Source organism: Engraulis encrasicolus, chromosome 12 (genome assembly GCF_034702125.1).
Source record: "Engraulis encrasicolus isolate BLACKSEA-1 chromosome 12, IST_EnEncr_1.0, whole genome shotgun sequence".
Taxonomy (NCBI): domain Eukaryota; kingdom Metazoa; phylum Chordata; class Actinopteri; order Clupeiformes; family Engraulidae; genus Engraulis; species Engraulis encrasicolus.
This window is the reverse complement of record NC_085868.1, coordinates 4,059,247-4,086,746: the sequence shown is the minus strand read 5'-3', so window position 1 is coordinate 4,086,746 and position 27,500 is coordinate 4,059,247. Positions and strand designations below refer to the sequence as shown.

At 46.0% G+C, this 27,500-nt stretch overlaps 1 protein-coding gene across 1 annotated transcript; it reads left to right on the top strand.

Annotated features, from left to right (window-relative positions):
* Window positions 1–1,529: 1,529 nt before the first annotated feature.
* Window positions 1,530–25,676, top strand: LOC134460215 (uncharacterized). Its single transcript, XM_063212666.1, has 9 exons — window positions 1,530–1,540; window positions 1,869–1,959; window positions 16,048–16,224; window positions 16,390–22,078; window positions 22,199–22,261; window positions 22,659–22,831; window positions 23,261–23,401; window positions 24,202–24,355; window positions 24,769–25,676. Exons 1-9 carry the CDS (start codon window positions 1,530–1,532, stop codon window positions 25,017–25,019), a joined length of 6,750 nt encoding a protein of 2,249 aa, XP_063068736.1. The 3' UTR covers window positions 25,020–25,676.
* Window positions 25,677–27,500: the final 1,824 nt, after the last annotated feature.

Sequence of the window (27,500 nt, the reverse complement as noted above, 5' to 3'; positions counted from 1 at the left end):
TTTTCCCTGAAATATTCCCGTTATGCCCACAATTTCAGGCAACTGACAAAGGAAGAAATAAACCAATTTTTCGTGGAATCACACTTGACTACTCCATTTAGCCAACTGAGCAGTAAGCCAACTGGAAGGACAGCGACTTTTCCTGTTTCAAACATGGTCTATGTGAATCATGTCACCTCAGTTGTCACAACTCTGAATTCCATAGCTCTGTCTATGACTAAATTGATTGTTTGATTGGTCATAGTAATTTGAACCATAACAACAAGGATTATGTCCCACCCACATACCTCAGTGATCTGTTAAAGGGGTCCTATTATGCATATTATGCATTTTCCATGTCCACTACCCATTTATTGGGTTACACAGCATCTTTTGTATGTAAAAGCTTGGTGAAAGCCGCATTTCACAAATTGTCCTGTTGGGGGAGAATTTCTCTGCCGCAGGAAAGCTATTTCTCAACTGCCACAGAATGCCTGGTTGGGTTTTCAACATTCTATAGCTTTTGTTTCCGGTACAGGTCTACGTCACGCTGTACCTAACATTGCTGCTTATGGGATGGTGTTTTGAGGATGTCACAGACCATTTATTAATTGCAGAGAGAGTAGACCTAATGCGGCTCGTCTGTCCATTTGTTAATAGCAGCCACATAGCCTATCTGAATTTGACAGTACTGTGATGAGATGTATCCTATTTGTGAATACACCACTCAGTGTACAAGATTAGTAGGCTACAAGAATAGTGTAGCCTGCAAAGATAGTGTAGAATTTCGCCATCCAGAAGTTGATTCCATCACGCATGTTTTTTCTCTGTCAAATACAGCATCGGTCTCTAGGCTGTAGGACACTCACCTGTGGCCTAAGTTGTTCATTTTTTGTTTGATTGTGATATTAAAGCTGCATTTTACATTGGCAAAATACTGGAAGGCCTATAATACAAATAATAATACATTTTATTTTTGAGCGCCTTTCAAAATACCCAAGGACACTTTACAATCAAAACAAACACATAACAGTAGGGAAACTATAACAAAGCTTCAGTGAATTAACAATAGGAGAGAAATCAAACTGCAAAAATAAAATAGAAATAAAAGTACAATAAAAATAAATGTTTTAAAATAAGAAAAAAGAAGTAGAATGCATTTGAAAATAAAATAAAAATGAGGGGAAAAAAATAATAATATGTAAAATAAAAATAAACTGATAATTAAAGTAAAGTGGAAGAGCCTGTCAGTGAAGTTGAAAAGCAGAAGTGAAAAGGTGTGTCTTGAGCTTAGATTTGAAAGTAGACAGTGTAGAGCACTGACGAAGTGACAGTGGAAGAGAATTCCAAAGTGTGGGGCCAACAACACTAAATGCCCTGTCGCCCATGGTGCTCAGGTGTGTGGAGGGAACTGTAAGGAGGAGTGAGTCAGTGGATCGTAGTGTGCGGGTGGGATTGTATGGGGGGAGGAGACTTGTGATGTAGGAGGGTGCAAGGTTGTGCTGGGCCTTGTATACGAGGAGGAGTATTGCTATTGCTAATTGCTACCTATGGCTAACGGGTCAGAAACAGTTGAAAGAGGAAGGTCGAAAACAGGCAGAACGCATTAACCGAAGTTGCGAGTAGACTGAAGTTTTCACATTCAGTCTGGTTTGCCAGGCTACTACTTTCCAGATATGTTCATGAAGTTTTGAAAACTATGGTTCATTTTGCAAGAGTGAGAACCTGTTATGTATTTTGTGTGAGCAGTAGCTGAATTTAAAATTGCAGTCTGAATGCCACCTAAAATTTAATTCAAAAATCTTTACTAATCATATGTGAAATAAAGTTAATGAATGAGGCCAAAAATGAGACAATAAAGAATTGTGTTTTGTGCTTTGGCCCTACAGGAGTCCAGTAAAGGAGAAGACGGAGAGGGACATTTTTTCTGACTTAAAAGGATGTGAGGATTTGCAACAGTGCGTACTCCAAAAGGAAGAGGTATGTCGAAAACGAAAAAAATTGAGTGACTTTTTTCCAAACGAACAAGGATCACTGAGAGACAAACAACACAATTACTGACCAAATATTGACTGAAAATGGAAGAGTTAGAAATGAGACATTACAGTTTGCATGCACAGTTTGCATTCCGTGATGAAAAACAGTCTCACATAGAGTTTATTTTAACTGTATTTTTTCATTACGGTACAGATTTTGAGACAGGCATGCCAAGGGCAAATGACGTCATCCTACCTAGTGCCCCTTTAATTTAGCATGAATATGAGAAAACAAGGCAAAATATGACTTCCCAGCAGCTTCCATGATTAGGAGAGGATATGCCCCCCTTTCCTTTGGCCTCTAAAGCATACACGATTTCTGGTTTGGCAGTAATTATTCTATTATTATTTCTATATTGTTATTCTACAGAAAATGTAAATAATGTATAGAATTCAATGGCCATTCTATTCTAATACGAAACCTGGCCTAATGCAAGCACTTCTGCCAATTTCAACATGCTGATGTATTGCTCACCCTACCCTTGACTTGTCAGTACCCGGTGATGCTGCATTTTTCGGCTCAGCCGTTTCCGAAATCTGAGCTATTCTAATGGGGGCAGATTTTGTTTACATTAAAAACCTTCTTAACACAGGCCCTCTCCAAATATTTTCCCAAAAGGTATCGCTGTTTGCTAGTTGCCTGCTGATGTTGCATTACCTTTTGGATGTTTTTGGGACTACATCGAGATGTTTTTTGAAACGTAAACTCTGACCCTTTTACAATGTCCAGGATCTCGGAAAAGGCTAAAGAAAGAAAAAAAAATCTCAGGTACTGACAAGTCTAGGGTAGTGTGAGCATTACAACTGCATGTTGAAAATGGCTGAAGTTATGCTTTAAAACGAGACGGTGGCTGATTGCCTGTAGTATTTCACAGGAGTTATGGAAACCCAGATTAGGGACTGTTCGTAATTTACCGGGGGGGGAGGGCTGGTGCGTAGGGGGGGGAGGGCCATGATGAAAAAAAATGAGGTGGAGGGGAGGGCCATGGCAAAAAAAATCGGAGTTAGGGGGAGGGCCATGGAAAAAAAACGAATTTATTTTATTTTATTTTTATTTATTTTTTTTAAACAATAATAAAACATGTTCTGAAACACATCGCTTTGCGATGCAAGGTCCCGGTGCATAGCACTGAAGCGTGTATCTGTAGTCAAAAAACTATCAGGTGCAGCTACTGTAGATTGCCCGCGCTGACTCTCTTTCACTGTAGGATTGCTAGTGCTACGGAGGAACATTGAGCATCATAGAAAATGCCCGTGAGCAAATATCAAACTAGCTGATGTGAACTATATGGGCTAAACAGTTTGGGAAGTTTTGACAACGAATTGGATGGGCATTTCCAGAGGAATTTTGGAGAGGTGTTGTAGTCAACTGGTGGTCACAGCCTCTGGTAAGCCATGATTTTATTTATTGGCACCGCCGTGTGCTTACATTTGTGTTCAAAGAACTTCAAAGACCCCAACCAGACCGGAAAGAACAGTACCTAGGCCTAGACATTTGGCCTAGACGTACTTTGGTAGAACGGTGCAGTGACGCGAGTTTGTTTTGTTTAGCTTGTGGTGTCAAGGTAGTAATACAAATGGTATTAACGGCGATGTGTTGGCCATGCATCATAAGGTCTTGAAACCATTGGAGGAGCTAACTTGTTGTGAAGAGAAGTCTCATCACTTTGGTGAACAAAAACGGACCAACTAAGCAAGGAATTATGTACATTTAAAGCGTGACGGGAGAAGGGAATGTCACCAAAGTTGTGCATCGTGTCAGGTAAGAAGTGACTTTTGTTTCTTGCTGTGGAGATTGGATTCGTAGAAGCGTGTATTGGTATGCTAGGTCTTGCCTGTTGCTGATGAAGTAGTCTAGCTTAGCCTCGGAGTTGGCTATATGGGGTAAATCTGAAGGAGAGCACAGCCGATGGTGTGTCTGTGTAACAGTATGCTTTCAACACCTTTCTTTATTTTGTATAATTACACAAAGATGGGTTTTTATTTTGACACACCTTCGTTATACTAGACTTACAGTAGCCTTCTTCACTGTCATGGGTGTCTATGGAGCTTCCTGCCCCCCTCCTTCTATCCCCCTCTAATATTTCCGTTTCTCTGATTCATATTTCTATGCTTTCCATATCCTCTTCCCTGTCTCTGTATGCTGTGGGAAGAGGTATGTTTCTCCACTTTTCTCTTTCCCTAATCTTACTTAAATCTTCTTTCTATTCTGTCATCCATCAGTTTTATCACTGTAATCCTAAACACTATTCCGTGTATTACCCCTTACTTAATGTATTACACGAATATGATGCCTGGTTTCAAATACTTTGATGTGTTAGCGCCACCCGGTGTAACATAAGCCAGTGGCATCGTGACAATCCTTTAGCTTAGCGTTGCTAACGCTAGTCACAGTTATTTAGCTATTCTTTTTATGGTCTCCTCAGGAGTGAGATTGCAGCCCCAAGCCCCATGGTGAATGTATACTGTGTCTGACAATTACAGGTGTGTGTTTATTTTCGTTGTCTCTGTGTATAATATGTTTAGAAATGGAAATGTGACCCTGGCAACTTAGCTAACTCACTTGTTATGCTAGCGGAGTTTTGCTAAGTTAGCTAGCCAGGGCACAGTGAGTTTTATAATTAGAAGCAGGCTAGGATTTTTGTAGCACTTCTCTTAACCTAGCGATTTCAATTGTTTTTCTCATATGTTTTCACCATATTTAGGGATACTGTTAAATGTTTATTGTAACAAACTAGCCCTGTCTCTGTATGCTGTGGGAAGAGGAGTGAGATTGCAGCCCCAAGCCCCATGGTGAATGTATACTGTGTCTGACAATTACAGAATCACTAAAACATCATATGAATCGTCACCTTGTGTCGGAGTCATCCTTATTTCAAACACAACGCAGAGTGAAACTCCAACCGGTTACATTGGTGCCGTGACTCCGCTTCGCTTGATCAACGCCTGCTTGATCCCGGGACTGCTGCGCTTCTCTCCTTCTTCTCGCAGGGTGCACTTGTTTGTCTGTATGCTCGTATGTGTGTTTGTGCGTGTGCGCGCGTGCGTGTGAGGTATTCTATGACGTGCATACCGTTTAGGGCATATAGTATCACATTGTGTTTTTAATGTTTCTGCAAATGTATCTCTTAATGCTCTTTCACTTCGAACCTCTCTCTATTTTTTTCTCATAGTAGTACTTCAGTTTTGACTATTAGAGCTCTGCAGATTTATTTAAATGTATTGAGCTGATATAGTAATTATTTTTTTTACTGACATATTTGTGTCATAGGCATTCCGGGTTTGAATTGATTATGCTATAAGATGGCTGAGGGTGGTGATAGCTTTGCTGGGGATGGTGATGTGGTTGAGCCCTTTATGTTTAGAGACCGCTCGCGTATGGCTGGTATTGGGAGAGCTTATCCTTTGGGGATTCACAGTTTTGGTAGGGGGAGGCAGGTTGGTAATGTGGGACAGGTTAACTTGGTTAGATGTCCAGTGGCCACTTCCACTCCCCTGAGAGACACTGCTTATATGCCCTGCACGGATCAAGCCACACCAGCAGCACATATAGCCCCTGCAGTTACACAGCCTATGGGAGTAGCCCATTCACCGGTGACACATACTGCCCCTATGCCTTCACTAATTGCACACACAGGCCCTTCTCCTGCTACATGTCCAGCCCCTACACCCAACACACAGGTGATTACTGCAGACACACTGGGCATTGTCTTGTCAGATCTGGCTAAGCAGATCAATAGTAACATTACTGCCAGTATAGCCGCACTGCAGCAGGCCAGTGGTCAGCCGCACCCTAGCCACTCTTCACCGTCCCTTACAGAAGCAGATGCCTCAAGAGTTAGTGTGACTGTCCAGTCAGATGCCAAGCTCCCTCCCTTCTTCAGGGGTGACCACACAGACAAGTTTTCAGTCGATGAATGGGAGGATGTAGTGCTGAACCACCTTCGTCATGTGAACCGCACAGAGCGGGAGAAGTCTGACTTTGTCATGAGTCGTCTGTTAGGCAAGGCGAGGGATGTAGTGAGAGTCTCTCTTCGGTGCAGCTCTGAGCCAGCCTCTGGTCACACCGTATCTGCTGTGTTCGATATCTTGAAGAGGAATTTTAGTGAGCTGACATACTCCAACATGCCCATGAGAGACTTCTACAATACTCTTCCACACCACGGTGAGTCTGCTATGGAGTACTGGATTCGTCTAAACAAAGCCATTGATGTGGCGGAGGAATGTCTACGGAGACAGCGGAGAGTTCTGGAGGAACCAGGAGCAGAGTTAGTAACAATGTTTGTGTCTCACTGCCCAGACCCCAGTCTTGCTGTGTCTCTCTCGTTTAAGCCAGCTGAGAAGTGGACGCCGTCCGAGATCCAGGAGAGAGTGGACGCACGTCAGAGGGTGCTGAAGAGGAATGAAGGGGTGGCCCGCTCTTCTTCTTCGCCAGTGTCTACCGAGAGTGTGCGCCCACTCACCCAGTTCACTGTCCAGCACGCTGAGCCTGGCCCCCCACCCATGGCTCCGCCGGTGTTCCAGTCCCATGCCCCCGCCATGCCTGAGTCTGCCCAGCCACTCAGTCCCCCTGCTGCTGAGCCGAGCCTCTCTCATGTAGTGACCATGTTGGACAAAGTACTTTCAGTGTGCACTGCCTCCATGCCCCCGCACGCCATGTCCCCGCGCGCCGTGCCAACCCAGCGGAGCCAGTACACAAACCGTGAGACACGCCAGCCATGCAGAGTGTGTGGTTCACTACAGCACACTACATTCAGCCACTGTAAAATGGACCGGCTTTGCCACAACTGCCTGCAGCCTGGCCATGTCAAGAGTGCATGCCCCACAGCACATCAGTCTCAAGTTGGTGCTGCCCATGTCCCGCCCACGCAGTTAAACTAGATAGCCCATGTAGTGTGAGGGGTACCATGGGCTCTTCTACTGAAACCCTCAGTGACAATGACTCCCAATCCATTTATGTAAATAGTTGTGCACTTTTGCCGGCCGATACTACGGCTATTTATCTCAATTCTCAGCGGCTTGACTTGTTCTACACGCCAGTCGTGGTCAGCGGCCTTGTTTCACTGAAGGGCATGCTAGATTCTGGCTCCATGTCATGCACGCTGAGCGAGGAGGGTGAAATGAGACTGCATATGGCATTCTCCCTTGTCCACAGCCAGTTCCCAGCAACATTGTTCTTATCGGATGTGGTGGTTTAGCGACACGCCCGAAGTGCATTTATGAACTGGAGATTCAAGTGTCCGGATCACAGTTCCTCGTGCCCACTTTTGTAATATCTGGCCAGCGCGATGAGTTTATCATCGGGACCAACGTCTTAAAGCCCCTCCTCAGCAAGATGAAAGGTGAGAAGAAATACTGGGACGCTGTCACCTCCAGAAGCACCAGCCCTGAGTGTGAGCAAGTTTTGGAGCTCCTCACCTGCGTCTCGCGCTGGGCTGGTCCAGAGCCATCGGGTCCAATCGGCACTGTCAAGCTGAGGCGAGCCATCACCCTGTTGCCAAAACAAGAATACCTGGTGTGGGGCAAACTGCCAAGCCATGTCCCTGTGTCCCAAGGCAGTACAGTGATTGTGGAGCCCACCACAGCACGCTCGGGGCCAAAGAACATCCTAGTGGGGCGCGTCATCACGCCAATGTGGGGAGATCACTGGATCCCCATGAGAGTTCTCAACCCCACTGAGTACCCTGTCAGGCTGCGCCGTAACACAAAGCTGGCTGATGTTTCACCATGTGTGGCTATTGAAGACCTTCCTCTGACTCAGGGCCTTGCCTGTAACAGCGCCGTTCAGCCTCACATGAATGCTCCAACTCAGTTGCAGTCTCCAAAGCAGTGTCTTGACGCGTGTGGCCTCGGAGATGTAGACATTGATGCATGTGAAGTCTCAGATGAATGTAAGTCCAGGCTGGCTCACCTGCTTTCCAGTTTCCAGGACGTCTTCTCCAAGGACAAGCTTGACTGTGGAGAGGCAAAGGGGTTTGTGCACCGCATTCACCTCACTGATGATCGGCCATTCCGACTTCCTTACCGCCGTATTCCACCTGCGCACTATCACAAGCTGAGAGAGGTTCTGAGTGACATGGAGGAGAAGGGTATCATCAGAAAGTCAATCAGTGAGTACGCTTCGCCTCTAGTGATGGTGTGGAAGAAGAATGGCGATCTCAGGATATGCACAGACTTCCGCTGGCTAAACGCAAAGACAGTGAAAGATGCCCATCCATTGCCACATCAGTCAGACTGTCTTGCGGCCCTTGGTGGCAATGCGCTGTTCAGCACAATGGACCTGACGTCTGGGTTCTATAACATCCCACTCCATGAGTCTGATCGGCATCTCACTGCTTTCACGACACCACTCGGGCTCTATGAGTATAACAGGCTCCCCCAAGGTCTGTGTAACAGTCCCGCTTCATTCATGCGCATGATGCTGAGCATTTTTGGCGATCTCAATTTTTCCACCCTCTTGTGCTACCTGGATGATCTACTTGTTTTTGCCCCGTCTGAGTCAGAGGCCCTGTGTCGTCTTGAGGTCGTCTTCACCAGGTTGAGGGCGCACAATCTGAAGCTCTCCCAGAAGAAATGCCACTTTTTGCGCAAGTCTGTAAAGTTCCTGGGGCATGTTGTGAATGTGGGTGGCGTGTCTATTGATCAGGAGAAGGTGGATGTCATCTCTAGCTTCACAGCACAGGATCTGATGATGGAGGACGGGTGCACACCTTCTCAGAAGAGAGTTCGCTCCTTCTTGGGAATGGTGATGTATTACCAGCATTTTATTCCTGGCTGTTCATCCGTTGCTAAGCCCCTGTTTGCGCTAACTGCTGGCCAAAAGCGTAGAGGCAGACATGACAGGAAGCTTCGGAGGCCTGGCACCTACCGTGAGTTAACTCCGGGAGACTGGACTCCAGTGTGCATGAAAGCCTTTGAGGACCTCAAGAGGGCGCTGTTGACAAGCGTAGTTCTTGCCCACCCAGATTTCAACAAGCCCTTCGTGCTGTGCACTGACGCGTCCCTGGACGGCCTGGGAGCCGTTTTGTCCCAAGTTCCAGAGGGTGAAGAGGTAGCCAGACCCATTGCGTTCGCCAGTAAGTCTCTCAGCAGAAGCCAAGCCAACTATCCAGCCCACCGATTAGAGTTCTTGGCTCTGAAGTGGGCAGTATGCGAGAAATTCAGCCACTGGCTGAAGGGTCACACTTTTACAGTATGGACGGACAACAACCCGCTCACATACATCCTGACAAAGCCCAAGTTAGATGCATGTGAGCAGCGTTGGGTGTCCAAGCTGGCCCCATACACCTTTGACCTCAGACATGTTCCCGGGCCGAAGAATGTTGTGGCTGACGCTCTGAGTCGTGACCCTTTTGTGAAGCGGCTCTTATCTGAACCCTACGCTGATCTGCTGCAGCAAGCCTCCGAGGTCAACGACAGTTGCGTGCAAGACATGTTCCGCCTCACCTGTAATCCTCAGGCCACGACTGACTCCTCTCTCAGCACCGTGCAACCCCTCTTCATGTCAGGTGATGATGTGTCAGCTGCTCTGGACACACAGGACGTGTGGGACCTTGGCGCCCAGCAGCGGGCCGCTTCCCTCAGTGACCACCTGACGGGCTTGGGGGACTGTGGACAGGACACACTCCACGCATGGTCGACAGATGAGCTGAGAGCTCGCCAGTTACAGGATGACGCCATTGCCGGAGTGATGTTCTAAGTCGAACGGAAATCGAGACCGTCGAGACGTGAACATGCTCGAGAGAATCACCTGGCCTTGAAGTTGCTTCGAGAATGGCGGAAGTTCCAGCTAAGGGATGGCATCCTCTACAGAGTCTCGAAAGACCCCCTCTCCAGCACCAAGAGATTCCAATACGTCGTGCCTGCTTCCCTTAAGGCAGATGTCTTGGCTGGTCTGCATGACTTGGCGGGTCATCAGGGTCAACTGCGCACACTCTCCCTTGCTCGTCAGAGGTTCTTCTGGTATGACCTGGAGAAGGACGTTAGGCATCACGTCAGGGAATGCTTGAGATGTGTCCTCAGCAAGACCCCTGAGCCAGCAGCCAGAGTTCCTCTGCACAGCATCAAAACTACCGCGCCTCTGGAACTCGTCTGCATCGATTTCTGGTCTGCTGAGGACAAGAACAACAAGTCTGTTGATGTCTTGGTCATAACTGACCATTTCACGAAGCTCGCACATGCATTCCCATGTCAAGACCAGACTGCTAAGAGGGTGGCGAAGCGGCTGTGGGACAACTTTTTCTGTGTGTATGGCTTCCCCACTCGCCTGCACTCAGACCAGGGAGCGTCCTTTGAGAGTGAGCTCATTGCGGAACTCATGGAGCTGGCTGGCGTGCAGAAGTCTCACTCTTCTCCTTACCATCCGATGGGCAACGGTGGTACAGAGAGATTCAACCGGACACTGGGAAACATGCTGCGGTCCTTGCCCCCACAGTCCAAACAGAAGTGGCCCCAGTTGGTTCAAACCATGACCTTCGCCTACAATTGCACGGTGCATGAGACAACTGGGTTCGCGCCCTTCTACCTGATGTTTGGCAGGGTCCCGAGACTGCCTGTTGATCTGCTGTTCAGGAACGTGATTTGCGATGAGAGGATTGCTGACTACGACTCCTATGGCAAGTCCCTGGCCAGTGACCTCCAGTCAGCCATGCAAGTCGCCCAGAAGAACTCCAGGTCTGAGCAGAGACACCAAGCTGAGCAGTACAACAAGAGGGCCAAAGGAGTGGCGCTGTCCATTGGCGACCGAGTCCTTATTGCCAACAAAGGATGCAGGGGAAAGCGCAAACTTGCTGACAAATGGGAGCCAGATGTGTACACTGTGGTAGCCGCAAAGCCCAGCCTCCATATCTACAAAGTCGAGGGCAGTGATGGTAAACAGAGGGTGCTCCACCGGAACCTCCTGCTTTCAGTGAACTTCCTGCCACTCGCAGATGATACAGATGTCGCTTCAAGTGCAGCAGCTGAATGTGTTAGTTCAAGCGTCTCCCTGTCCGAGGCTCACCTGTCAGATCTCTCCTCTGAGCATGCTCTGGCCCCGTCTGTCACTGCCCTGTCTGTCGCTGCCCCGTCACGCCAAGATGACTCTGTCGCGGACCGCACTTCCTCTTGGGTCGCTGAACAGTCTGCCGTGCTGGATGACTTCGAGGAAGATGAAGCAGTTGGTCCCGGGTCCCCGCTTCCTGGTGGCAGCTCAGATGCCTCTGCTAGTGGTGTGGCTGGCCCTGGTGATGTTGCAGAACATATCATGCCCTCTACCCCTCACGACCCACCTCACGTCCCACCTCACGACACTGACACTCCCTCAAATGGCCACTTAGCCCCCTTCCCCTCGTCCAGGTTTGGTAGGGTTATTAAGCCGGTGTGTCGACTTATAGAGTCTATGGCTCAGTTGCAAACCATTTTAGGTGGGGATGAGTCCTTTGGTCAGGTCATTCACGTGTAGTGCGCACATTATATTTTTGCTTAGTTATTTGACAGCTTCTGCTGTTGTTTGTAGCTTTATTGAGCCTGTTGTCTATGTTCTAAGTGTGAATAACATGTAGTTATTTCTGAGTCATGTAGTCTCTGGTCTGAGCCTTACCGTTGAGGTGTATATGGCATCTCATCTACCCGGTGCGTTCTGGGACTTGATCACCCCTAGATCACGCCTGACCTCTCTAGGTAGCTGTCACGCTGGTATTTGTAATGGCTGTAAGCAGAGCTTGAGGAGTGTTTTTATGTTCGGGATGTTTTTGTATCTTTGTGAAATTCTAGGGGGGTGAATGTAACAGTATGCTTTCAGCACCTTTCTTTATTTTGTATAATTACACAAAGATGGGTTTTTATTTTGACACACCTTCGTTATACTAGACTTACAGTAGACTTCTTCACTGTCATGGGTGTCTATGGAGCTTCCTGCCCCCCTCCTTCTATCCCCCTCTAATGTTTCCGTTTTTCTGATTCATATTTCTATGCTTTCCATATCCTCTTCCCTGTCTCTGTATGCTGTGGGAAGAGGTATGTTTCTCCACTTTTCTCTTTCCCTTATCTTACTTAAATCTTCTTTCTATTCTGTCATCCATCAGTTTTATCACTGTAATCCTAAACACTGTTCCGTGTATTACCCCTTACTTAATGTATTACACGAATATGATGCCTGGTTTCAAATACTTTGATGTGTTAGCGCCACCCGGTGTAGCATAAGCCGGTGGCATCGTGACAATCCTTTAGCTTAGCATTGCTAACGCTAGTCACAGTTATTTAGCAATTCTTTTTATGGTCTCCTCAGGAGTGAGATTGCAGCCCCAAGCCCCATGGTGAATGTATACTGTGTCTGACAATTACAGGTGTGTGTTTATTTTCGTTGTCTCTGTGTATAATATGTTTAGAAATGGAAATGTGACCCTGGCAACTTAGCTAACTCACTTGTTATGCTAGCGGAGTTTTGCTAAGTTAGCTAGCCAGGGCACAGTGAGTTTTATAATTAGAAGCAGGCTAGGATTTTTGTAGCACTTCTCTTAACCTAGCGATTTCAATTGTTTTTCTCATATGTTTTCACCATATTTAGGGATACTGTTAAATGTTTATTGTAACAAACTAGCCCTGTCTCTGTATGCTGTGGGAAGAGGAGTGAGATTGCAGCCCCAAGCCCCATGGTGAATGTATACTGTGTCTGACAATTACAGAATCACTAAAACATCATATGAATCGTCACCTTGTGTCGGAGTCATCCTTATTTCAACTATTCAACACAACGCAGAGTGAAAGTCCAACCGGTTACATCTGGCTTGTCTATCATCACAGTTGTCAAAGTTGAATGGCCGCGGTGTGTAATGGCTGCTATTGTTGGATGTTTTGGAATGTTGTACTGGTTCTGTTTTGGCAATTTGTTCCTTTTGCCTCTTGCTGCTGATTTGACCACCATACACCGCCACCACCTATTAATGCGTCTTAATGGCTACGTTAAATGCAAACTAAAGGTGGCTTTCTCACTCTCCCTGTATCAATAGCCAGCAATGGCTCGAGCTGCTTTGGCGCTTAGCCTACTTCTTGCTCCGATCACATCCCGAACTCTTTGGCCGTCAGAGTGTAATTACATTCGGGAAGGTAGAGCTATGCCTGTGTGTGTGCGTGCGTGCTTTTATGCGCGGTCTGGGAGACCGAGATGCACCTGATCCACAGTCGCAATTGCAAGAAAATCTAAATTATTTGAAAGCCCGGTCACCTCTCACGAGTGCATCGCATAGCCTAGTCAAAGCATTTCTTCTAATTTCACACATTGCACACTGCCCATGCTGAAGAGACAAACTGTCAAGGCAGCGCGATTTGCTCTTGAGCCCTCACCTCCACATCAGGTGCGCGTTTCACTTCCGCAAGAAGAACATTAATAGTGTCAAAGTGAGATGTTAAAGAAAAAAAAGTTAAATCTAGCCATCCTTGTTTAGGCTACATAAACATGAGGAAGTTATTCAGATGTGATTCGCCATTCCTCACCCTAAAATTGATTAGAACGCAGGAAATAGCATCTAAAAAACAGATTTTTTTCACAGCACCCCCTGGTCAAAACCAGTTCCTGCGTCCCTGGCTTCGCTACTGTGCTGAACATGTAAAACGTAGGCCTACCTTGTGAAAGGCGCTGCTTGTCGAGCAGGGAAATATTGAAGCTACGGTGGGGAAACTCTCTCCACTTTGTAGTTTACAGTAGTAACAACTCGGACATTGGTATTGAAATGGAAGTTTTTATTATCATTATTATTATTATTATTATTATTATTTTCACTTAACACGTAAAAAAATAGTGAAGGCAATTTGTCTTGGTGACAGTGGAGTTAAAAGGCATCCCATCCGCAGAGGTAGATTCTTGCGGCTTCTCATAGGTATCCACTGATATCGATAGCACATAATAGTGCAGACAACCGCCCTTGATGTAGGCTACTCTGACTGTTCTCATGATGGTTGTTCATCTACCAATTTGAAATATATATATATATATATATTTTATCTGTAGGGGGAGGGCCATGGGAAAACAAAATTGAAGTGGGGGGAGGGCCATGGGGAAAAAATTGAGGTGGAGGGGGGGGCCATGATTTTTTTTTTTGACCGGACTTCCAGCGCACCAGCCCTCCCCCCCCGGTAAATAACGTACAGTCCCTTACCTGTCAGCTTTCAGTTGCTGTAAAGATTTTTTGAGTGTATTGTCCCTGAAATTCCTTTTGGGATTTTAGGTCTGGTGAGTTGTATTAGTTCTATGGAATGTCCATACCACCAACGCAACGATACATGTAAGGGATAATTGACGACAGAGTGTGCGTATAACAGGAAAAATAATGCACAACTAGGTGGTGATGGTTACACCTCGGTGTGCATTATTTTTCCTGTTATACGCACACCGCCTCGCCATTAACTTAATCAAAACAGGCATCTCGTCAGTCTGCTCTCCATGCACTTTCCATGCACTTCCTTAGTTATTGATTCGAAAATATCCCCTTACCTACTCTTCATATAGCTGATCAACGCTACACCGCGCCACTCTCCTCTTGTGGGGAAGAAACGCAGAGTGAAACTGCAATTTTTTAAGATTTATTTTTTAAAGTCCTAATTTTGCGCGGGGAATCTCTCTCTCTTTCTCTCTCTCTCTCTCTCTCTCGCCGAAAGTTGACAGAGTGATGGTCAGCAGGGATAAATGTTTCTAATTGGATTAGGTCTTTATATTACGATTTGGACCAGATTCACTTTGCTGGTGATCCATGGCTTTGGCTGGTGTTTCCAGACGCGCCATGCGACATGTGGCAATTCAGTGCGTAATGCTTTGCAACTCTCTTTCCCTAACTTATGAACGAGCCTTAGCGCATTAATACACTGGAGTTATGCGGTGACCTAATAGTGGGACTACTTTAGGTGTGCATCTATAGACAGTTAATCAACACTGCATTTAGCGCGTCACAATGGAAGATTTCAGACTGCCGTGGTAGAAAGACAGTTAATCAACACAGCATTTAGCGCGTCACAATGGAAGATTTCAGATTGCCGTGGTATAAGGTACAGTAATCAACAGGGAAATGAAGTGACATGAAGGATATCTGGGCCTCCATAACACCCATGCAATGCCACTGCCATTGGCCTCAATGCATCATGGCATTGGAAGACATTCCTACCCAATGATTGAACATTGACATGTAATCAGTGTTGGGCAAGTTACTCAAAAACGGTAATGCATTACTGATTACATATTACTGTCTTTTCAAAATAATCCCCTACACTACAATATTACTATATTTAAAATGTAAGGCATTACACTACTTTTGCATTACTTAAGTTACTTTCACCAAAAGAACTGTAGGCCTAAATATGGATCTGGCCATTTATTACAGTGTAAATCAAGCTCATGAGTCATGACTTTTTCACCTCCCACCCAGGAGGTGTTTTTGGCTAGCCTGGGAACTCCCATACTGCCTTTAGTTCTACACAATCGTTTCGATCTGAAAGACAGTATGGCGAGGATGACTCATAACGTACAAGATCATGGGATCTGTGTCATAATGGCCAAGCATTCCGACCACTTGTGATTAGGTCTGGTGTTAACCAGGCAAGTTTTTTTCTGAATACCAATAAAATCCAGGTCATTTTAACTTAAGTTATTTAGCATTGTAAGTAAGTAAATATTAGATTTTGCCCTGTTATGCCTTACATTACGGCATTACAGCAAAAAGTAATGCATTGCAGTAATTAATTACTTGTGTAATGTATTACTGCCCAAGTCTGCATGTAATTTAGAAAGTACCATATTTTGACTGAATCGTGTTTCGAATGTGATCTGTATTTATGGTGATTTTGTCACAGAAATCCTGTATTCATGTTCTTCTGAGCTGGAAGCCCAAAACATGTGGAAATAAACAAATGACTTGGAATAGTTTAAATATGGGTCATACATCTATAATCTATGAAAATTTCACATTTGTTGAGGAATCATGGAAATAAATAAACGTTTCCATGATATTTTAATTCTAGCTGTATAAAGTAAGAAACACATACACATTCCATGTACTGACCACAGGACTTCAGGGGGTTCCTGGCTCACATTGTAGGCCAGAAGCTGAAGGACCGTCTAGTGGCAGCATGGGACTTGTCCTCCAACTACGGCAGCAAAGTGCTCCTCCTGTTGGATGAAGACAGAAGAACACTGCAGAAGGCGGAGGAGGAGTACAGAGAAGACCCAGGAAACACTGTGAAGGTTCTTTAACACCACCTGACACACACACACACACACACACACACACACACACACACACACACACACACACACACACACACACACACACACACACAGTATGACCAAGTATGAACACTATCACAGCATTTCTATGCATGTGACTAACACATCCTTGTTTCCTTGAAGGTTGGTGCAGCTTGCTTGCCAGCATGCCTCTCCAAGATCCACAGGGACACCGTGGTGAGGATATTCGGACAGACATCTGGGAACAGCGATCAGCTGTCCACCTACAGCGGCTCCTCCTTGGCTGACATGCTGCTTGAGACAGATCTGAAGTCTGCAGGTCTGTTCTCCATTGACGGCAACACCAGCACGGTTTTCCAGATGAACTTCATGAGGGCGTTTAAGATGCGTGAGGTGACCACTGTATTGGAGGCCAACAGGCAGTTCCAGGTTCTGAATCAGGGAGACTCAGCAGTCAAGTTCTCTCCCAAAAGTTCAGCAAGAGGCACTGACCGCACCACGAGATATGACGCGCAGACGATCCTGATCATGGAGGACAACCCTGTGGTCAGACAAGCAGCCACATACTTGTATGACAAACATCCCACCGTCAGCTCGGTGTACATGCTGGACCAGAACAACCAACCGAAGCTCATCAGAGGAGACGGAGACGCCTTGTCGGCGGAGAGCCGTCTGGTCCTGGTGGGCCACGGAGTGAAAGGCAGTGATGGAGAGATGAAGGTGGCAGGAAAAGGGGCGCCGGAGCTGGCGGACATCATCTCGAGGATGGACAGGCTTGGGGAGAATATCAAAACCACCAGCATTGTGGCCTGCGAGGTGGGCTCCGACGAGGCCTTCATCATAACTCTACTGCAGGAGCTCAAGGCCAAGTCCATCATCACCGAACTGCATGGACGGAGCTCAGTTTTAGAAGTTAGTAATGCGGGAGAGAAGGTGACGGTGGAGATCACTCCAGATGGACTAGTGAAGAGGCATAAAGACGACAGTAAGAAGGTCATTGCCTGGCTGACAGAAAATGGGGACGTAGCCATCAAAACTCAGTCCAATAGCAGGGGAAGGGAGATCTTCTCAAACGAGAGAAATTTCTTGGGTGGAGATCAGTCAAATCAAGAATTCCGTCCATACGTTGATCAAAATGCACGCAAACCTCACACTGATGTACTTGAGAGTTTGGCATGGGGCTTTCTCGCTGATAAAGTAAAGCTAGATGTCAGTATTCTTAAAAGCAAACTCAAAACCCACCAACTTTCACAAAATAATGAGTATGTGTACAAAGTGGAAGGAAAAAGATGTGCTGAGGGAAACGGTATAAAAATGAAAAAAGGAAGTAAAATATATGAAATCAAGTCCAATGATGATATTCTCAATTTAATAGCTTTTTTTGGAAAGAACGGAGATAAAGGGCATTTCTCCTATCTTATGTTGAATGACTGGATTTATTGGATAGATACCAATAACCTTTATGTTTATCCTGTTGGAAAAAAGTTAAACAATAATGAGAAATCTAGTATCAATAAGAAGGAAATCATCACAAACATTGAAAAATGCATTACAGACCAAAAAGGCAAAGAAAGTTATCATAACATACTGCGAGAAATACAAAACATAGGAGAAATAAGCTATGGTAAATATGCCCGGCACACATTCCAAGGTGACTTTTCTACAGTGAAACTGCCTCCCTCTACTGAGGCCTGGTACTCCACATATTTCCTAGCCTCTGTCATATCAGAGTCAGCTCGAAATTTTCGGACCTTACCTCTAATTAGTATGGCAATGGAAATGTCTGGAAACTCAAATGAACGCATCAGTGAACACGGACTGAAACTTCTACTAGCAGAACACCCAATGGCACGACCTGGCTCCTGGATAAATAGTCCTGACAGAGGCTTTGCGGGGTCAATCAGTACGGCAAAGGACATAAAGTACACCAGTGATGGTAAACCCATTAGAAAATTAGATATCAAGAAACTGATTGAACTTGAAGGAAAAGTTTATAATGAGTGGCTCTCATCTCTGGGCAAAGATACATTCACTCCAGATATGGGGCAGAAATTAATGAATAATTTGCTGAACCAGGCGAATCCACAAGCAGAATCACAACCAGTGGGCACTTTTAAAGAGGCTTACCGAAAGTTCACTGACAATAACGACCAGCGACAGTACTCTGGAGGCTTAGGAGGGGCATCTGATGGACCTGTGACACGGCAAGCTGTGGACACTCACGCAGATGTAGAGCATTCCATGAAGCTCACCTCCCAGTTCTCACGTTCTTCCACCATGCTCTCTCAGGAGATAAACACTCACCTGCAGAAGCAGTTTGGAGCCTCGCTGGGAGAGTACAGAGTCAAGCCCGACAGTATCAGGGTGGTGGATGGTGAGTTCTACTTCGAAGAAGTTTCAAAGGCAAACCCTGATGACAAATTTAGCTCCAAGGTCACACTGTCTGAAGAGGGGCAAATGCACATGGAGAAGATCAAGGACAGTATGCGCAGCCTTTCAGACGATGCACTTCCACAGGCTGGGAAGACTAAGAAAGGATCGGACCATTTGCACCGTACGGGAGTGGCCTTAGGGGTTATGGGGCTGATGGTGGGGGCTCAGGGAGCAGTGAAGGCTTTTGAGAGGGGTGACATTAAAGAGGGTGCAATCGGGACCGCACAGACAGTTCATGGAGTCACAGGACTCAGCCTGGCCATGCTCGGCAAACAGCTAGAGGTCACAAAGAGCGTGAAGGTCTTCAAGGCCATTAAAACAGTACTGAGAAACCCTGTGACCAAATTCGCAACAAGAGCAATGCCAGTGATTGGAATAGGGTTTGGAATATACAGTATATACGAAGACATAAAACGAGGAGATACTCTGGGATACATTGACGCTGCTATTGATTCTGTAATGCTTGTGTTGGATGTGGTGGAAATTGCCGTACCAGTACTAGCCCCAATAATTGTCCCTCTTAACCTGGCTATTAGTGCCTTCCGCATGCTCTTTGATGATGTCTACCTAAGCATAGAGTCTGAGTTGAGCAACCTTCCACCAGACGCTGGAGTGCTCGACAAAATTGGGGCCTTCTTCCGTGGCCTTGGCAAGGGATATCTGCATTTTGTCTTGGATATTCTTAGCTTTTTTTTCACCATTCCTCACCGTGAGATAGAGGAGGGACGTAGACTTGTGCAGGAAATATCTGACTACCATAAATATTACACCATTAGAGAAGTTCAGGCTGGACGGCAAGCGATTGATTTCACGGGCGGAGATATGTCAAGGTACGGAGGAGCCATCACCTTCTGTCTCTCCGATTATGGATCATCAACGTTTTGCATGGACAAATTTGTGTCCTCAAAATATAGTCTTGGGCATAAATGTTGGGACATTCACACAGGAACCACACAAGATATTGTTCTGGGAGTTGGTGAATCCCATCAATTACAGTACAGCACCATACACCTGAAAGTGTTACTGTTCATCCCAGCTGGGTCCATCGATGTGGTTTCTGGTTATGAGGCCATACCCGACACCAGATACGGGACTTATACAGGGAACAATAAGGACAATAACTTCTTTGCTGTTCAGGCCAATGATAACAAAGACGATATGCAGTTCATGCTCAGCTACTATTACAAACTGTACGGGAAAAGCGGTAATGACATCTTCTTTCTGGGGCCACAAAGGAGTTATGTGGAGGGTCAAGGAGGTCGAGATACCTACATCATCCCCAAGGTCGGAGGTAATACAGTCATCAACAATTATGACCCGGAACAAACAAAGGATTTGCTTGTGTTTAACGTCAATTATGACCAATTATCTGTGAGTAAATCTGGTGATGATGTTATTTTGAGTTTCACAAATAGCCATAATGTGAGAATCCTTAACTGGTTCATTGGGGAGGAGTACCGCCACATGCACATGATGTCAGAAGATGGCGTCTCTTTTGGCATTTCGAATCTCGTGGTCTCCACCGTCAAGCTGATCGCCCACAGTATTGACATGACATCTAAGGATACAGACCAAACAGTGGATGCATCCAGGCCTCCTCTTCATACAGTGACCAACATCATTGGCTCAAAACACAACGATCAGCTGACAGGAAACAGAGAGAACAACTTCCTGGATGGAGGAGGGGGCAGTGACACTCTGAGGGGAAAGGAAGGAGAGGATGTCTACATTATAAAGAAGCGACAAAATGCTGCAGTGTCCATTGAAAACTTCTCCAATGATCTGAAGGAGGATATGGTCATCCTGGCGGCAGCAATTCGTGATCTCATTGTCAGGGTAAATGGTGATCATTTGGTGCTACTAATCCAATCTCATCCCTCCTCCTCCTCCATCACTCTGCTGAACTGGTTTCGCTCTGAAGCAGACAGGCATCTTGTATTCCTCACTGATGACTTTATAACCTTCACGGTGTCTGCAGACCGTCGGGCATGTATGAAAAGTAACCCTTATGAAAATAAATGCATTATAATTCAGGTTTTAGATTACAGTAAGTCCAAAACCTCTCTTCAGGTTAACCTGGAAAGAGATGAAGTGTACCAAAGCGTGACTGAGGTGCGAGGCTCTGACTTGGATGACAACATCAAGGGTAATGGGCAGAATAACATCATAGTGCCGGGCAGAGGCGCGGATGTCCTACAGGGCCGAGGAGGGGCGGACTGGTACATAATTTCTCCAGGTGACGGCCTAAAGACAATCGACAACTACGCCTCTGACCTAGCCATTGATATGCTGTACATCAAACAACAATATAAGCTCATCAAGTGCAGATGTGCTGGAGAAGACTTACAGTTGCTCGTGAATGGCGCTCAACAAGTGTTACTGCGAAGGTGGTTTGCCTCCAGCATGTCTCAACACCTTCATGTCTCGACATCGGATGGCGTCACATTCAATCTGCCCTCCAGTTCATCCACCTGCCACATGCTCAACGCTCTTGCTCACGATGAAGACTTCAAAGCTCAAATGGATGTACAGATCTTCAACACAATCTCTGCCAAAATGGTCACGTGGGGCATAAGAGAATCAGTGCTGGTAGAGCCTTGCGTGCATGAAATCGAGGAGAGAGACGGAGTCCTTGAGATCCAGTGTCGTGCTGCACCCAAAGGCATTGTGTTCCGTAGCGGTTTCCCAGGCCGGGAGAAGTTTGCAGCTCTAGGCTGTCCACATGCTGATCAGCCTTTCTTCTCTTCTGGTTCCATGTGGAGGCAGCGAGAGATCTTCAGTATGGTGTGCAGATACTCACTGGCACTCAAGTTCCCACTCACAGTGGACAAAAGACAGCAGACTGTGGATGCCAATATGATGATGAATGAAGGGGAGTTTGTGTCTGTGCTGGATCTTTTTGGCTCATCTGGATTTGATGATATGACTGGAAATGCAAAAGACAACACGCTTGACCCTTATAAAGGTGGTGGTGTGATGGTGGGTTTGGAAGGACGAGACACTTACGTGGTGAAGTCCGAGTACGGCCCGAGGGTGGAGATCGACAACCGGGCGGATGACATGATGGACGACACCGTCCTCTTTCAAGCTGATTTCTTCAGTGGGGGAATTAACGTCTCATCTGAAGGCAACAACGTGCTGGTGAGCGGCAAATACAAGGGCAGAGACACAGCAGTGCGCCTGCTCTACTACCACCGCGGAGAAAAACAAAGACACTTGGTCTTCCATTCGTCTGACGGAGTGCACTTTCGACTGGACTACGATCCTGACTCAGGTCCTGACACTCTGACCATCAAGGCTGTGAAAATCAAGATGGCTGACGAGCAGACCGACTGCCTGCTGAACTTGAATGCCCACACCAACCTCTCCTCCGTCCACACTGTACAGGGATGCCCCCAGCAGGCCAACAGCATTGAAGGTAGAGCTCTTTTAACGTGCACACACGCATACACACTCACACATTTCAAATGTGCATGCTTTCCCCGGTATTTCTATGCATGTGTCAAATGAATCTTTTGTATTTCTTCATTCTTCTAAGGTAACAAGCTGGACAATGCATTGACGGGTGGTTTTAAAATGGACATGATGGATGGTGGCGCAGGTATGGCTTTCATATGTTCCCTTGTTTCTTGTATTCAGTGTTGGACTGGTAATCTGGTATACAGGACATTTCCTCAGGTGTTGATGCTTTTTGCTTTTTTGTTTGTCAATTTTGTTTCTTCCAAGGGGACTGGCTCACAGTTAAGAGAGGGTAGCCCATTGGTCCATCTTCAATATGGAAAGTAGACTGAGTCAAGCAGGACATAGTATGAACGCGGCTTGTACAAACTATGTATGAAAGGCCAGTCTAAGCCAAACATGCTGGGGTGCTTCTTTGATCCCAGGCCAGCCCTGCTTGTCTTGTTCATTTTGCTCTCTCTCACATTTAGTCCATTCTTCCCCACACACAGTCAACCATACCGTCCCTCACACACAGTCACGGCCCAGTTGTTTTCCAGGTCATGACACCCTGATGGGTGGCCAGGGGAATGACGTCCTGCTGGGTGGCAGTGGTGATGACACACTGTACGGAGAGGACGGGAACGACACCATGCTTGGGGGCAGCGGTGCGGATGCCTTCATACCCGGACCTGGAGCTGACCTGGTGGACGGTGGGATGGGTCGAGACACGGTTGGTATATGAATGCCTTCACTAGCTTCCTTTTATTGTATGTGTAATTGGGTTTTTTTGGTTTTTTTAAATGTATTATTGTATTGTTGATGAGTGTATGGTAATGTGTCCAATGTGGGCCCTGAGCCTGTAATAAAGTTTATATATATTATATTACACTATATTACACTTAGTGACATGGGCAGAGATAAGGTTGATTCTTTACATTACGTTGCATTACATTACATTACACTTGGTGTATGGGCAGAGACACTGTTACATTACATTACACATAACGGGATGGGCCGAACACAGGGAACCATGCGAATGTGCTTCCCCACACATAAACCTAAACCGGCTGGCTTGTTTATGCCATAATAAGTCTAGGGTTTGGGACCTCTTTTTGATAGGCATGTTTTGGCCATTTTCTGTATCTCACCGCTCTACTAGGTGTATTACCAAGGAGATCATGAGAAGGCCGAAGGCGTGTACGTGAACCTGCTGAGCGGAGAATGTCGCGGGGCGGACGCAGAGGGAGACGTGCTCAAAGACGTGGAGAATGTGGTCGGAACCATCTACTCAGACATCCTGGTGAGTGTGTGTGAGCGTGCGTGGTCTGAGCCTGTTTAACCGATAGGCAGACGAGGCAATTGCCTAGGGGCCCACCTAAGCTGTCCACTGTAGGGTCCCCCAACACCATGGTGAATGCTAGGGGTGTAAATAATAATGGAAATGTATCGATGCATTGATCGAAAGGCTGACTATTTAATGGAATCGTATCATATTGTGGGACATTCTTAAGTATCAAAAGTAATCAAATTGCTGGCTCCTGTCCAATGCCCTGGCTCCATAACATAGAAGAAGTAGAAAAGTAATTGGAAAAAATCGAATCGAATCTTATCGTATCGTGGAGAATTATTTCGTATTGAAAATAATCGAATCCCTGCTGAAATCGATACCGTATCGTATCATCATGGAGACTGTGATTTACACCTCTTGTAAATACCAGCAAAAATTATTCAAAATGGCTCCATATCTATATGGCATTTCACCCAGAGCCCCAAATGTGTTGAACGACCACTGTGTGGTTGTGTTTGCGTGTGTGAGAGACATTCTCACACACTTATAAAACACGGTCGGCACCACATACTCAGACATCCTGGTGTTTTTGATGCCTGGGTGTGTTTTTGTTTGGAGCTGATGGTGTGTGTGTGTGTGTGCGTACATTCGTGTGTGTGTGCCGGTGTCTGGATATGAGCCTGGGTTCCTGAAGGGTTCTAATGGTCATGCTCTGTGTGTGTGTGTGTGTGTGTGTGTGTGTGTGTGTGTGTGTGTGTGTGTGTGTGTGTGTGTGTGTGTGTGTGTGTGTGTGTGTGTGTGTGTGTGTGCAGGTGTCGGGAATTGAGCCAGCGCTCCTGAAGGGTTCTGATGGTCGTGACGTCCTCGTGTCACAGGCAGGAGGGGACCTTCTGATTGGTGGAGACGGCAGTGATGTCTACATGCTGGTTTCGTCTCGAAGTGCTGTCATCATCGACAACTGCGCAGGTGACAATTCCAACAATGTCCTCTACCTGCACGCTGTAACTGCAGAGTAAACAATGTGTGTGTGTGTGTGTGTGTGTGTGTGTGTGTGTGTGTGTGTGTGTGTGTGTGTGTGTGTGTGTGTGTGTGTGTGTGTGTGTGTGTGTGTGTGTGAGACACCTCCACCCATATCCTGTACCTATATCTGCAGCACTTACTAACTCTGTGTGTGTGTGTGTGTGTGTGTGTGTGTGTGTGTGTGTGTGTGTGTGTGTGTGTGTGTGTGTGTGTGTGTGTGTGTGTGTGTGTGTGTGTGTGTGTGCGCGTGCGTATGTGCGCGTGTGTGTGCGCGCACGTGTGTGTGTGTGCACATGTGTGTGTGTGTGTGTGTGTGTGTGTTTGCGTGTGTGTGTTCATGTGTGCGTGTCTATGTGCAGATGACAATGCCACTGATGTCCTGTACCTGCGCAGCGTGTCCCTTGACTCGGTCACCTGCGTGCAGAGCAACAGCAGCCTGCATCTGACCTTCAGGCCGGACGACAGTGAGACAGATGTAGAGGTGGAGCTGGACTCCTGGGTCGACGGGGGCAACGCCTGCAGGCATCTGGTGCTGATGCTGAGGGATGAGGAGGTTACCGTGGAGACGCTGCAGCACAAATGCCAGCACCAGAATGGAGAGGCAATATGATATTTAGTGCAGAAACTACTATCTCTTTGATATTTGTCAGCTGTTCTTCTTCTGTATCAGATTGCTTAGAAACATTGACCATTGTTTTGTAGGCTGTTGATGCTGGGGTCGGCCCACTGGTCCGACATCCCCCACTGGTCCGTCAGCCGATTAGTCCAAACATCAGGGTCTAAGACACTGAATTTCACAGGCATAGGTGTTGCCCTAATTTAGGTCTTTGAGCACTCCGTCTTTGACCACCAGTTTGAATGTAGCAGAAGCAGGATCCGGCAACATCTTCTGTGTCTGTAAGTAAAGGAAGCCTTGTTACAAACCTGGGAGGGCATTTCTCGAAACGGCAGTTGCTAACTAAATTAGCTAGTTTGTTTGTTGCAATGCAATTTCACTTGGCAACTACCCAAGGTTCTAACTGGCTAACAACAACTCTTCTGAGAAACACAACCCTGATTCACGCTTCGTGTGCGTTCATTGTACATAACAACCTCCACATTACACAACATCTCTTTGACATGCTCAATGTAAGCAGAAGATATGTATGTACTTCTTTAACTTGCTTTTATTCATTTTCGCAAACGAATATGACGTCTTTTTGTATACAGACTGTTGTGTTCTTTAGAAATTTCATACATCGCTTATTAAAAGAAGCATTAAAAAGCATTATGATTAGTGTAATTCATCAATCTTATTTAGTGTGCTTTCATGCTGTATTTTACCAGGTCCCTCAGAGGTATTGCAATGACAAATAAAGAAACATGCCGATTTGAGCCGTCTATCACACCTGTGTACCACACGTTTGCATGTTAACTTGTGCTCTACAAAGCCCTGTGACTGGTTAGGGTTAGGAGTGTTTTTTGTCCAGGGCTTTGAACCGGTTCAAGGAACGAAAACCGGGAACTTTTTGTATTTTACAGGGAACAGAAACGAAACCGGAAACTTTATTATTTTTTATGTTCTGGAACGGGAACACTTATTTAAAAATAATGGTAACCGGTTAATACCGTTCCTCAAATTTAAAAAAAAAGTAACTATTTTCCTGCGCAGGTTACCATGACGGCTGATATTCACGTCCTGTGTGACATCCGACATTCTCTGACTGAAGGGATTGAGAGCTGTGGATTACAAAGTCTCCACTCCGCATCTTAAATAAGACAAACCACTGTCATACATTTCCATTGCATCATTGTAAGACATTGCAGAGAAGCGTGTGTAAAGTGCACCGATAATGTTCTACGTTATTGGGCATCCATGGCCGCTCCAAATATGCACAAACTCACAATGTCCATCATAGCGCTCCCTGTGACCCAAGTCAGCGTGAAGCGTGCATTTTCATCATTGAGGTTTATTCTCCGCTTCTCCGCTTAGGTCGTCCCTGAATGACAAAATTCTGGAGGATATTCTTTTCATCCACTTGAATAAACAGTTTGGAATGTAGGCTGACTCATTTGCACTTCCGTCTTTCTTGGTTAATTAACGTCAGTTAACTTAGGCCTTAACTTAGGAGTAATCAGCTGACAGGAACGAAATTAACCGTTCCGGGAACAATATTTTTTTGTTCTAACCGGTTCGGGAACGTCAATTTATTGGTGGAACTCGTAACCGGAAACTTTATAATTCTGTTTCTGTTCGGAACAGAACGTTTGGAAAAAAATAACGGTTCAAAGCCCTGTTTTTGTCTGAGCAAAGCTTAGGATTTTCGCGTTCAGCAACAGAAATTTGCCACGGATGTGGGTAAACTACTTGCCTGGTCATGTGACAACACTGCTTTCCTGTGTTGTTGTACCAACATGCAAAGTGCACTAACGTGAAACAACAGCCCCAGGTTTGAGTTCGGTCTGCGCCTGCCCCATCTCTGTCTCCCACAGGTTTCCTGTCATATCTTCACTGTCACTATCAAATAAAGGCAGTGTTTCCCAACCACTGTGCCGCGGCACACTAGTGTGCCGTGAGAGATCGTCAGGTGTGCCGTGGAAAATTCTTGGGATTTTTTTTTTTTAATTCATCGTTATTATCAGCAAATAATGCCTATGTCATTTTCTAGTAGCCTAGTGTCTGCTGTTGACTGGCGTCCTAAGCATGAAATAATTCCTTATTAGACCTACTAGGTGGCAGAAGGTAGCGAATTGCATTGATGTATCTTCAGTAGGCCAAACAAAAAGCGTCCATCAGCTGCTAGTCAAAACAATCCTCCTGACCTGACTGATAGCCTAGTTAACTTTGCTAGCGCTGTTTCTTCATTAATTAGGTCAGAAAACCAAAATCCTACCCTGAAACAGATTTGTGTTTTACTTACAAACTTACTGAAAAGTTAAACGAGTGAGGTGATTGAGCACACAACGTAGTTTGTTGGTCAGCGTGCTTTCTATGCCGAGACCCTTCAAGCCAGACTATCCAACTGCCGGTAAGCATAATTAGCCCGGTTTTAGGGAAAGGGGAAAGCGATTACCTCCTGTTACCTCGCGGGGAAACTTGCACCTTTTATCA

Bases quoted from the DNA above. Each gene is read 5' to 3' on its own strand.
- LOC134460215 (XM_063212666.1), top strand. The intron at 16,225-16,389 runs GTTCTTTAACAC...GTTTCCTTGAAG, and splicing joins ACCCAGGAAACACTGTGAAG to GTTGGTGCAGCTTGCTTGCC. The intron at 22,262-22,658 runs GTATGGCTTTCA...GTTGTTTTCCAG, and splicing joins CATGATGGATGGTGGCGCAG to GTCATGACACCCTGATGGGT.